The sequence below is a fragment of the Melozone crissalis genome, unplaced genomic scaffold (genome assembly GCF_028551555.1).
Source record: "Melozone crissalis strain CALT ecotype California unplaced genomic scaffold, PUWL_Pcris_2 ptg000026l_1, whole genome shotgun sequence".
NCBI lineage: Eukaryota > Metazoa > Chordata > Aves > Passeriformes > Passerellidae > Melozone > Melozone crissalis.
The window spans coordinates 10241810-10255287 of record NW_026535804.1 but is presented as its reverse complement, the minus strand read 5'-3'; the positions used below and the strand labels follow the sequence as shown (position 1 = coordinate 10255287).

At 44.7% G+C, this 13478-nt stretch overlaps 1 protein-coding gene across 7 annotated transcripts in view; it reads left to right on the top strand.

Annotated features, from left to right (window-relative positions):
• The first annotated feature begins 2606 nt into the window (after positions 1-2606).
• BPTF (bromodomain PHD finger transcription factor) overlaps positions 2607-13478 on the top strand; it is a 54169-nt gene continuing 43297 nt past the window's right edge. For 4 of the 7 annotated variants that reach the window (XM_054278603.1, XM_054278601.1, XM_054278600.1 and 1 more), the window contains exon 1: positions 2981-3246. In XM_054278603.1, coding sequence (XP_054134578.1) covers positions 3054-3246 — 193 coding nt within the window. In that variant the 5' untranslated portion in view covers positions 2981-3053. Of the gene's footprint in view, positions 3247-13478 lie in introns of all 7 variants that reach the window. The other 3 variants (XM_054278598.1, XM_054278597.1, XM_054278596.1) reach the window with 1 other exon arrangement.

The following is a 13478-nucleotide window of genomic DNA, read 5'->3' as shown; positions in this document are numbered from 1 at the left end:
TGGACAAAAGCATCTCAATAATTGAAACAAGAGCATGTGCTCACTTGTTCTCAATGCCATCCAGCTGTAGGTTCAGTTCTTTCCCTTATCCTTGGAGAAAGGAGCCCACCCAGACAACAGCTTGGAACAACTGGGCTGTTCATCTTCTGCAGAGTGCCTTGTCAAAGGAAGCTTTTTCTCCATCTGTCCTAAGGATGGAAGCAGGGTAGAGTTTCCATCCAAAAATTCCTCTTCCTGCTGTATTCAATTCACTTACAAACATGCTCATTTAACTACCAGCAGACTCCAAACTGCAGCTCCAAATTCCAATCAGTGTATTCTACTCTCCTGGGTGGAATGAGCAGGTTTTGGGGTTGGGGTTGATTTCTCCACTGAGCTGTGTGTTGGAAAGGACTAATTTATATCCTGTCCCTGAAGGTAACACCTCTCTGTGCACCCATTTCTCCACCTACAAAATGAAAATTCAGTGAGCACTTCCACATCACCAACTGATAAGGGATGGGATTAAGAGACAGATACTCTGGTTCACAGTTCAGAAGCACATGATTCTCAGCACCTTTGATCTACCACAGACACACAAAATCCACAGTGTTTTGGAGGTGTTAATGCTCTCAGAATGCAGCAGGTACCTTTGCTAGATTCTCAGAGTATAGATGGCAGAATGCACAGGTGTTTTTCCCATGGTACCAGAAGGAGATAATGGAAATGTATGTCTGTATATTCATGTATTTAAAGAGTTACCACAACCCTCTGCCACCTTGTGACAGGTAGCAAAAATCAGCCCCACATAAGCAAACTAAAGGTGACTTGGAAAGGTTCAGGATACAAATTGAGTAGAAAGAAAGGTGTAAATGGGGTTGGGCAGTGTTGGCTGATGCTGTGTGTGTCATCCTGTGTTCAGGGCTTTGGGCCTGTGCAGCTGCAACACTGAATACAAAAGAGCTGCAGATAAAAAGCTGGATATAGAGTGCAAATTGGGCTAAACCCTGCAGCCATTGTTGTGTGCTGGTGCTGTGGCAGGTTTGTGGGTTTGATGAGGTGCTCGGCCTGAGCAACAAGTTAATGAACAAAAGGACTTCAAAAATTACTATTGAAGAATGCAAATTAAATGATATATTGGACATGTCGCTGCCATGTTTGTGGCATGACGAGTGTTGGGTTTTACCTTGCTCAGATGTATAAACAAGGGACTGAAAGAAATGAACATGTAAACTGATTTTCTAATGATAAGGCTTCTGGCTTCTCTGAAATCCTGAGGCTATCTTGATCTAGCAATGAAAAGGAAGGCTGGTTGTAGGAAATACAAGATATCTGTGTGCCTTGGGCTGACGTTCAGGTTGTACTGCTTTTACTTATGAAACTGATACCCTGAATCCAAGTGATGGCATTGCAAACTCAACTGTGCAACTGGTTTTTTTGTTGATTTTTAGTTCTTTGTAGGCTCTGGCAAATGAGACAACCAGAGGGAATACAAAGCAGATGAAGCCCATCTCTTTTCCTAGTGCTCCAGAGAACTGTGGAAACAGAGAATAGAGAAAGCGGATGGGCAAAACGGTGATGGTGGGTCCGTGTGAACTCAGTGTTTGCTTTACACGGCGCTGGCTCTGTAAGGGTGAGCTGTAAGTGGGGTTTAAGGGGCGAGGAGTCAAAGCACGGCCAGAGCTGAGTGTCAGTGGCCAGAGCAGCTGCTGGTGCCGCTGGCGGAGGGAAGCGACTCCCGAGGGACACCCGGGGCTCTGATTTGGAAGGGGAATGCAGACCCTCGTGGGGAGCCCCTGCCCGGGGCCTGGCACGCACCTCGCTCAGAGCTGTTCCCGATGGGCCCGGGGAGAGACCCCGGCCACGGGCCAGCGACTCCGCTGTGGGGAGAGGGTGAGGCGGGGGCAGCGCCGGCGGAGGGAGCGGCGGTGCCGGGACCGTGAGATGGGGCGGGGGCGCGCTGGTGCCGGTGGAGGGGAAAGGGGCAAGGGGAGCAAAAAGGGGCGAGGAGTGGTGCCGGTGCCTGCGGTCGGTGCCGGGGTCGGATTCGGAGTGGGTGTCTGTGCCGATGTCGATGGCGGAGGTCGGTGCCGGCGTCGGTGCCTGGGGTCGATGTCGGTACCGGTGTCGGATCCGGGGTCGGTGGTCGGTGCCGGGTCCGGGTTCGGTCCGGGTTTGGTGTCGGGCTCGGTGCTGGGTCCGGGTTCGGTGTCGGGCTCGGTGCAGGCTCCAGGTTCGGTTCGGCTTTGGCGTCGGTGTCGGTGCCGAGCCCGGGGCTCGCGGGGCCGCCCCGTCGCGGCTGCTCCCTCACGGCCGCGGCGGGCGCGCCCCCTGGCGGCGGCGGCGGGCGCGGCGGTCACGTGAGGCGCTCGGGGCCTGGTGCCGCTTCCCCCAGTCAGCGCGGAGCGGCCGAGGCGCAGGCGGGGAACAAGATGGCGGCCGGCGGCGATCCGGAGCGGGGCGCCGGCGATTCGCGTTGAGCCGCGGCCCGCTCGGCCCGGCCCCCCCCCCGCCCCGGCCCCGCGCCCTCCGCGGGGCGCGGAGCTTGCCCGTAGCCGCCTGTCCGGACTCCGAGCGCCCTCCCGAGCCGCCCTTCCCCTCCCTTCCCCCTCGGCCAGCGCCCAGCGATGCGGGGCCGGCGCGGCAGGCCGCCCAAGCAGCAGCAGCCGGCGGCGGCCGCCGCTCCGGCGAGCGCCCCGGCCCCGGCAGGCCCCATCGGCGGGCTGCGCTCCCGACAGCGCGGCAGCAGCCGCGGCAGGTGGGCGGCCGCGGCCCAGGCGGAGACGGCGGGGCCCAAGCAGAAGGGAGCCGGCGCTGCCCAGGCCTCGTCGCCCGCCGCCGCCGCCTCGCCCAGGGGGGGCGGCAAGAGGAAGGCGGGCGGCGGCGGCAGCAGCACCCCCGGTGGGGGAGGCAGCGGCGGTAAGGGCAGGGGCAGGGCCGGGGCGGCAGGAGCAGGGGGAGGAGGAGGCGCAGGAGGCAGCTGCAACAGCCAAGGCAGGGCTGCCTCGTCCAGGAGGAGCATCAGCAAAGTGGTGTACGACGATCATGAGAGCGAAGAGGAGGAGGAGGAGAGCATGGTGTCCGAGGAGGAGGAGGAGGGAGACCCCGAGGATAACCAGGACTCCGAGGAGGAAGAAGAGGAGGAGATAATGGAGGAAGAGGACGACGACGACTCTGACTACCCCGAAGAGATGGAGGATGAAGACGATGCCAGTTATTGCACTGAGAGCAGCTTCAGGAGCCACAGCACCTACAGCAGCACCCCAGGTAGAGAGTCCGTGGGCGAACTCAAACAAGTCGAGGGCACCCCACATGCTCCCTCTAGGTTGGCAAATACGCTCCGCACTCCCATGCGAGGATGTGAGGGATGCCCGCAAGCACTCCCAGGGAGAGGGGATGCAAATAACCACTGGCAGCCCCGGGGACGCGGGGAGCATCGGAGGATGCTCGGATGCACGGAGAGCAGCGGGGAGGGCGGGCGGCACTTGCTGGAACAAGGGGATGCTCTGCAAATTTCATGGGGAACCTGGCGACCGCAGAAACGCGCGATCCACCAGGACGTGTTGCAAACAATGTCAGAAGTGTTGCGGGGCATTCGCTTTAAATTTAAAAGCAAGGGAAACGAGAGGCATGCCTTGCAAAGAGGTCTTTTCAATTAAGTACAGGAAAGGCTGGCTTGTGCTTGCAAATACATCTTGATGTTGAAAGGAAAGGAAGCGCATGTGAGTTGAAGTGGCTTAAAAAACCAAAAAACTATAAACACCGAGAATTTTCAGGCTCTTGAGGTCAGAGCTATAACTGGATCCAGCATTTACTGGCTTTAAGACAAAAGTAGCTTTCCAAGGAGGGAAATGAGGTGCATTGTTCAAAATGGAGATTGCATTGTTATAGTTTGGGGAAAAGTGCACAGGGCCTCATTGCAAGGATGTAAACCTAGCTGGAGTTCAACACAAAGATTAAAAGGTGGAGGTTGAGTCAGAGGTCTTGCATTTAAACGCTGCGTTTATCTTAAGGTATGGCAACCTTTAAAACTCATGTTGGGGTTAAAATTCATTAAACATAATTGTGATTATTTTTTTTCATTCTAATGGAAAAATTGGGATTTTTTAAGGCCTGCATTTCTGTTTGTCCTTAATTGGTTCATTCACCAAGCTTCAAATATTCTTTTATTTGAACTTAAGCACTTTGGATTTATTTGAACTTGTTCCAGAATAGAATTCGAGCTTAGAATATTTTATTTTATTTTTCTTTTCTTCTTTTTTTTTTTAAGTCTCTGAACCAGGAGAGTAGTTCAACTTATAGGTAATTTGGGCTGCAGGATGGCAGACACTGCTGTTGTTCCAGTATTTGGCCACTTTGGAAGGGGAGAGGAACAGGTTGTTGGTGTGAATGCATTGCATCTTAATTAAAAAAGGAATGTAGTTCCGAGTAGTTAGCTGATGACTTTTTAAAAGGGGGAAGTACTGGCTGCTAAATGTGTAATTTGTTTTTATTTTGGTCAGTTAATGATATCAGCTCATTCCGTGACTTCATAATAGTACTTTAAAAAGCTCTATAGGTTTTTCTATATATTTTTTTTTAACTTATATCCATATGCTTCAGAGCCTAAATGAATCAAAATAAGTACATACGGTATTAAATTTATTTAGAGATAATTTTTAGAAGATGTTGGTTTACCTGTTGCAGGAATGTCCTGCAATCAAATTGAAATTTTTTGGATAAAGATTGAGATCTGCCTTCACAGAAGTAAAGCTCTAAAATACTCTCTTGACTTTTAACTCTCCATTTTCTTCTTAGTTGTGATAACTTTCATTTTTATTACTTTTTTGGGCGTGCTTATGTCAGGGAAATAATATTTTTATGATTTTAACTGGCTAGGTCAGGATAATATTTTTTACATGAGCATCCAGGTTTAAAATGAGTTCTGCAGAGAATGGGTGTATGCCATTTTTCAAATGTGCTAAGTGTTTTGGCAAATCAGAAGATAGCTCTCTGTGCATTGTTGTACAAGCATAGACAGGTTTTATGTGGTATTCAGGTGTATCAGAAACTATTTTGATAATTTATATGTTTATTTCTCACTTGGTCAGGATAACTTAACTTTATTAAGAGAAGTGTAAGTGTAAGCATTTTAATCCTTAGGTGCTTTTGCTCTCTACCGAGAGTTAAAACGTTTGTGTTGTTATTTTGGCAATTGGTTCTCATTAGTTCAGTGTTTGCCTAGAGGTCTCCCTCCCTCCTGGATACACTCTTGCCCAAAGTTTTCATTCAGGCAGCTCCTCCTGGACAAACACCTGCTCTGGGAGCCAGGGTGGCACTGATGGGAGTCTGAAATCCCAGTGCCACTGATGGGAGTCTGAAATCCCAGTGGCACTGATGGGAGTCTGAAATCCCAGTGCCACTGATGGGAGTCTGAAATCCCAGTGGCACTGATGGGAGTCTGAAATCCCAGTGGCATTCATGGAAATCTGAAATCCCAGTGCCACTGATGGGAATCTGAAATCCCAGTGGCACTGATGGGAGTCTGAAATCCCAGTGGCATTCATGGAAATCTGAAATCCCAGTGGCACTGATGGAAATCTGAAATCCCAGTGCCACTGATGGGAGTCTGAAATCCCAGAGGCACTGATGGAAATCTGAAATCCCAGTGCCACTGATGGGAGTCTGAAATCCCAGTGGCACTGATGGGAGTCTGAAATCCCAGTGGCACCGATGGAAATCTCACTCCTGGCATAATCCAGCAGGAGATGCTGGCCCTCAGAGCAGCACTGGCAGCAGGGCAGGGTTTGTCTCATTGGGATCTCTGTGTCTGACAGGGCAGAGCAGGGCAGGGCTGCAGTTGTGTCTCCCGTGTTCCTCCAGGGGCTCCAGGTGCTCCCTGAGGCGGGGTTGGTGCTCAGTTGTGTTCAGGTACAGGGGTTATTTCATAGCCCTGTGTTTGGATACTGGGGGGTTATTTCCTAGCCCTGTGTTCAGGTACAGGGGGGGTTATTTCATAGCCCTATGTGTGTTATTTCATAGCCCTGTGTTACATACAGGGGTTATTTCATAGCCCTGTGTTAGATACTGAGGTTATTTCCTAGCCCTGGGTTCATATACAGGGGGGTTATTTCATAGTGTTTAGAAACTGGGGTTATTTCATAGCCCTATGTTACATACAGGGGTTATTTCATAGCCCTGTGTTCCATACAGGGGTTATTTCATAGCCCTGTATTTGGATACAGGGGAGTTATTTCATAGCCCTGTGTTGGATATAGAGGTTATTTCATATCCCTGTGTTCAGGTACAGAAGGGTTATTTCATAGCCCTGTATTTGGATACTGGAGGGTTATTTCATAGCCCTGTGTTAGATATAGAGGTTATTTCCTAGCCCTGTGTTACATACAGGGGTTATTTCATAGTCCTGTGTTATAGAGGTTATTTCACATCCTTGTCTTGCAGCCAGGCAGAGTGTAACAGTGACAGAGCTCCTGTGCTGGGAGCAAGGCTCCAAGGAGCGTCTCCTCCCTTGGCTTGGACGGGCTCCTGACAGAATTTTTACCCAAGAGATGATGAACAGTCCTCTCCCCTTACCCTCCAACCACTTCCAGGATGTACTCTGAGGGGCTGAAGAGTTTTTGAGAGCTGGCTGTTGAATAATTGCCATCCCAGTCAAACTCTGCTGCCAGCCAAGCTTTTACACATAAATCACATCCTGCTTAGATGGGGGATGGACTTGCTGCAGTTTTTTCTAACTTACATATAACAATGAATTAAAAGATCACAGAGCAATGTTTCTGGCCAAGAAAACTTCAGGTTTTTGCTCTGGTGGGAAGCTTATGATTTATCTTGAACTTAGATGTAGGAGTACTTTCTACTATAATATGCTAATAAATTAATATTATTATAATATAAAATAATATAATTAAACTATTTAAAGAAGTGGAATCTTAGAAAAGATAAAATACCTAATATACCACTTAGTCATGGTACAATAAAAACATACTGTGTGGATAACAATTATTTCTTTTTATTCTACTGGATATACTTTTGGTGGAGGGATTTTGTATGTGTGATGTCCCTTCCATCTCACCCCAGAAGGTGGAGGAACTGCTGGGACAGGTATCCTGTATAACTTGTATCACTAAACATTTTTGCCATTCCCTGTCCAATGTGAATTCCACTTGAGGCTTGTCACTGTTGCATTATGGTTACTAAGTATTTTTCATATGTTGCAGAATTTTAAGAGAAGGGTTTAATGGGGATGCCTAGAAGTGCTTCATTTTTTGTTTATTGATTTTTATTCATCAGAAAACTAGTTTTAGGAAGAGCTATACATCTAGATTTCAGCTGAGATCATCAGTCTGTCAAACAAAAATACCCACAATATTTATCTTAAAATACAATAAATAATACTTTTAGTTGGATTTGGCTTGTCTGAGCATTTGCAGGGATTGACCATTGCTTCAGTTAACCAGTTACTTCCCAGTGTGCTTTTATCTTCAGAGTGAGAGAGTTTAGCTGGGAACCAGGTGCTGCATTTGGTGTGTCTGTAGTAATTTTTTATCTGAACATGTTTTCATGCTCCTGAAGAATTGTCTAAGTGGAAACACCAAGATACAACATTGAGATAGGCAGCCTCCTTTGTGTGCCATGGGAGAAGATTTAACATCCTCCCAAACATCTCACCTGGGGTACCCTGTTCTCTAAATTCACCCTGGTGTGCTCTTATTTTACCACTTACTGATCTGCACTTTGATTTGTGCTCTGGAGGGAAGGATCACTGGTTCCTCATGCCAGTCTTGGAAAATGTAGGAGACAAAGAAATTGTGTAGAAGGCCAAAGGAGTAAATCTGGGGCTGATCCTGCTGCATTGACTTGTAAATTGGCAGCTTATCTGAGGAGAGCTTTGTCAGTCATCTCAGGAGCTCTGAGCAGCAAATACCTCGCCCTGATCGAAGTATGAGTGTTGTAAGAGATAATGTGCTGCAATGACTTTATTGGGCAAACTTTTTCTGTAGATCTGCAGTAAAATTCTGTCAGTGCTCATTGTGTTGCATGGGACAGGTGTAAGGTGAATAAATGTGGATTTTAGTGGGTTGGGGCTGGCTCTCAGGGCTCACTAACTTCTTAAATTTGTTACAGCTTATCTGAGTGTGTCCCGAGAGATTGTCTAGCTGTTCCTGAGAATCATTTTGCTTGTGCTACCTGTGGTTTTGTTGTTTTTTTTCTTTGCCTGGGTTCTAGGCACTAAAGGGTTGTTCCTCACTCTCAGTCCTTCTCTCACCTGCTGCTTGTGCTGCATTTGCATTTGTTCTCCAAACGTTGAAATGATTCCATAGACCAGGGGGGGTTTGTATTCCTGGCTCCTGGGGGAGTGCTCATGGCCATAATGTTGGGAAATTAAATTCTTTAAAGTGAAATCAGTTGAGAACCCTGGTTTGATTTAAAAGTGCATGCTGACAGGTGTGCAAACTAAAAAGGAAGCAGTCAAAAGTTTTACAGTTTAAAAGAACATAAAGAGCTACTTTTGTACAAGGGAAGGCAGGAATCAAACTCAACTTGGGAACATGTGTGGGAATTTGTGTGATGTGAGTCCACTCAGGATCTAGTCTAATCACCAATGATTTTTTAAATTTGTTTTTCAACTTCCAAAGCTTTTTTTGGTGCTTGGAATGCCTCACTTTTAATGCTTGTTTAGTTTTTAAGTTTTATTTATGGCTGGATTTTTCTTTTCTCCAGACTAAATAAATAAATTTGGGTTAGGTGTGATTACTTCAGAGTAATATTCAAATTGGAGCTGCACCTACAAGTAGTTACAGATGCATCTTATTCTCTTAGAAAATTGTTCTGGAAGAGACTGTTTGACTGTGAATATTAGAAACATGATTATCATGTTGGCATTTTTAAAAGGGAAGAAACTGTTTTGTGAAAGTCAAAGCCTTTAATTTCAGCCCATCCCAAGAAAAATATTTAGATTTTTCTATTTTGGCACTACTTTTCATAATATATTCTTATTTTATGTTGAACTCATTCATTTTATTGCTGTTTTTTCTTTGGTGGAAGCTGAACAAACGTTCTCCCAAGAGGTTGACTTTTAATTAAAGAACCAGTTTGGATATTGCTGTGGCAAACATTCAGCTCTATCCAGTTTCTGCATTCTGCTGTAAAACGAAAGAAAGAACACCAAAAAAAGGTTTTCTTACACATTGTCATGAACTGTTTCCAGTTTTCTCAGTGATATCTAACAAAACCTCCTGTGTTGCTGTACAGGCCCATTTGGAACGTGCCTGCTGCAAAGCAATAACATGGGACAGCCAGTGAGTGTTTGTTAAAACCAAACAAAAATAGGAGGGAGTTTGAGGGCAGGAAAAGGGCAAAGTTTCCAGAAGGAAGGAAAATGTAGGAGAGGGCATCTTCTCTGAGGAGTGCTCTGCTCCAGGACATTGTATATAACTGGCAGCTGGTCTTTATGTTGAGGAGTTTTTGCAGTGACTCACAATCTGGAAAACAAAACCAGCCCAGTTCTCCTTTACTAAAGATGGACTTTCATCTAAGAGTTCTGTGGTTTGACTTGGCTAGTGGAACTTGAAGCCAAAATTTTAATCTTTTTTTGGGGAAAATTGAAAGTCCTCTCTGTGGTCAGTTAGTGGAGTGTGACTGGAGGGGTTTGTTCTGTATTTTCCCCCCTCCTGTGAGAGGTTGCTGAAGTACCTGAAACTCCTTGGTCTCTTTTCCCTCCCCAGTGCTCTTTCCAAGCTGATCCTCTCCATGGCAGCTGTGAGCAGCAGCTCTGGGCTGGAGAGCCCAAAAGTGCTGGGAAATGATGGGGAAAGGAAAGTTCTGAGACAAGTGAAATGAGACCAGCTGTGAACTTCCAAATCAAGAGAGACTGGAACCAGTATTTATTTTTTAGGCCACCACTCTGTCCCTGTTTAAACAAGACAGTGATTCTGGCAGGATATTTGTTCTGAAGGACATCCATCCACCAGTCCAGAACCTGAAATGTTGGGCTGAAAGGCTGTGTTTGCTGGAAGGGAGGAATATTTAATGTCAATGAGACAAGGCAAAACTGGATTTTTGTGATTTTTGTTGGCCTACATGTGTAAGGTGATTGAATACAACTAAAGCTGAAGAGCATGAAACTGTGTCCTGGACACTGATGTCTGTAGTTAATTCAGATACTCTGTTTTTATAAACCAGCAGATGTGTTAAGGGTGGTTAAAGTAGTTTTAAATTCTCTATTCTCCTGTGGTAAAGAGTAGATATGGCTTTCTCTTTTCTTCTTTCAGTCTGTGAAGGAAAGTAGTGACAAAGTTTTTGGTCCTTTTAAACTCCTTTTCATGTCTGAATTCTGAAAGGGTCAGCATTTGAACCAAGTAGGTTGAGTAGATGCAAATTAAAAAAATAAAGCAAGGTTTAGGTTTTTAAAGTAAATTCTGATTTTGGGTGTTTAGAGTGTTACTCGAGTAACTTTGTTTTATTTCAAATATCATTAGTGTGTTTGCTTAAATATTTGTAATAGAAATTATTTTAGTAGATTATTCTAAGTGTAGACTATAATTATCAGTATCTGATAATTATAATGTGCCATGGAAATAGAATTGTTTACTCTTTAATCTTAATTACAGGCAGCTCTTCAACTAGAGAATTCAAAATAGGGACAGGTAACCACTGCAGACTGCTCCAGCACTTGGGGAGACACAGTGAAGGATTTGCCATTTAAAAGAATGTGCCAGATAGAAATATAAAGCTCAGACACTCTAGGGGATCTGGATCCTGTCAATATTCCAGCTGTGGCAGCAGGAGGCAATTGGCAAATCAATTTTTTTCCACCAAATAAAGCTGTGGAATTTGAGTGGTGTAGAAGTGGACATTTTCTGCCTTTGTGCTGCCTCAAACTTGGAGGTGAAATTTGATTCAGAGGCTTGGTTAACATGCAGAAACTATCTCAGAGTATCTCATTTGCATATAATAAAACTTGAGTATGTTTTGGGAAACTTCAGTGTGGGTAAATTGAGAGTAGATTTCTAGAATTTAGAATAGTTACATGAAAATTCTGTTTAAAGTCTGGTCAGTCAGGTGGTGGTGCTTGAAGGAGAAGTAACCTGCCAGTGCACCTGCTCTGCAATCCCTTGGTGGTTTTGGGGTTAAACAAAGCAATTTCTATTTGAAACAAAATTTCCCTGTGGGGGCCCAAATCCTTGACAAATGACAACAAGTTTAAAAAAAAAAAGGTTGTCAAATCCTAGTATTTCTTAAATAATTTAAACGAAAGTGTTTGAAGTGGCCAGAGTTCTTTGTGGGGCTGTGGGGTTTTTGTGTCTGTCGCTAAATGTTGAATTTAAATATTGGCCCACTTGCCTCATGAAAAAGAAGATTGTCTTTGAAAGTGAAGAGCTTGAAAAATTGTGTGTGTTTATTGCATTTTTCAACGTTTGAGGGATTTTCTTTTGTGTTTATGAGGCACAGTAGGGTAAACATGGACTGTGGCCTTCAAAAACCCTCACACAGGAGGTGGAGCTGCTCCAAAGCAGGGTGAGCTGTGTGGGTTGTCAGCACACTGAAAAATCAGCAGTGAAATAGCAACATTTCAGCTTAAAAAAAAGACTTGTAGCACTTTGACATCATTATATATTCCACTGACCTGCACTTTTAATTCCAGTACAGCAGCCACTTGCAATGCTTCAAGATTTATGGGCACCTTGGCAGAGAATGTCCGTCCTTCTCACTGGAGATTATTAGATTGCTTGGCTTTGTTGGTTTGGGCTTTTGAGGTTTTATTTTAAAGGTATCTGAATGTTTCTTGAGATCACAGTTGATGTATTAGGCAGTAATACATTGGAGCACAAATTGCTGGGAATTTCTGAATATCCAAATCACACTTTGTGACTCTCTTCTCAGCTTCACATTCTCTTCATCCCCAGTACAGAGAATATTAATAACAAATTGAAAGTGAAATTGGAAAGAAAAAAAAGCCAGCATAGAAAGATTTTAAATGCTGTGCCATCAAGTTATTCGAGAAAAATACAGTTTCTTTCTAAAATATTCTGCATCTTTGAATACTTGCCTTTTTTAGCTCTGCAAACCAGTTTATATTTAGTTGAGAATTGTTCAGAGCAGTTCAGTGTCCAAAAACAGAAATTATTTGAGCTCTTGAGCTGTGGTGTGTGGTTTGCAGTGTGGTTGGGGAGTGTTGAGGTGCACAATATCAAAATGTGCTGCAACTGAGGCCTAACACAAATGAAGCACACATTTTCTAACCCACTCTGCTTCTCCTATTGTCTGTTTTATTATTGCTTTTGAAATTTCTGCTCTTTATACCAAAACAAACAAGAAAATTCACAAATTGCTTTAAGTAGGAGATGGAATGGTGTGACTAATGCAGCCACAGGTTGTGTTGAGCTTGCGCCAAAGTACAATTCTTTATTATGTTATTATGACACATTTATATCCTGATAACACATTTCTCCTAGATCTGTAATAGCACCAATGTGCTTCCTTTGTAAGAGGAAGTGTTAGAGATTAACTTTTTCAGAACATATTAGGAATGCCTTGTTTTAAAGTTCTTTTTTTATTCCCCTATTACGTTCATGTGACAGATCCACAAGTGTCTTTAAATTGCACCAGTGGATGTTTAGATTACATATGAGGAAACTTTGTTTTGCTGAAGGGTTGTAAAGCACTGGATGCTCAGGAAACTGGTGTAGGTCACACCCCTGGAGGTGTTCTGGGATGTGTGGATGTGAAACTTGAGGAGATGGTGGTGGGGCTTGATCCTGGAGATGTTTCCAACTTCACTGATTCTGTGATTCCATCCCATGCTTATCTCATGGTAAAGAGACATCAGCAAAATTGGTGTTTGGAGTCCATTTTCTTCCAGCAGTGGTCCTTCACTCTGTTTTATCTTTGGCTAAAATTACTGGGGGGATTTGTCACTTCTCATTAGTTGAGGCAAAGCAGGGTTAATGTCCTTGCTGCTCTTTCTTGAAGGGCTGTTTCATGGCATTGCTGTGTGACAGACACATTTTTCTGCTCCAGAAGGAATCCTGGTTGATGTCTCTGCTGCCTTTTGTGATGCTTGCACTGTGTGAGGGCCATCAGGGATTTCAGAGTATCTGTTCTGTGCTGGTGTCCTGCATGGCCAGGACTGCAGTGTTGAAGGAAACTTCAATAAACTTCAGGTTTATTGTGTGGGCATGGCTTCTTTTGCTTTTGGGGTGCTTTAATTAAATCAGCTGTGGCTTATGGGATCATGTTGGTAGAAAAGTTGAGTTGAATCTAGAGAACACTTGCTTTGTGCCTGGCTGTGAAACTGCTTTGTCTTTGTGTGTTTGCCATGATTAAACATTTTCCACTGATTAGTGCAGAGGCATGTTGGAAGACACTCATAGAAACATTCCTTCACTTTCCACAGTCAGAACTCAAACTTGGAAAGTTATTTTTGTCCACAGATGAGGTTGACCTGTTACTTCTGTAATGGAAATATCTTGCAGTTATCTTCTATATTGTTTGGGTGT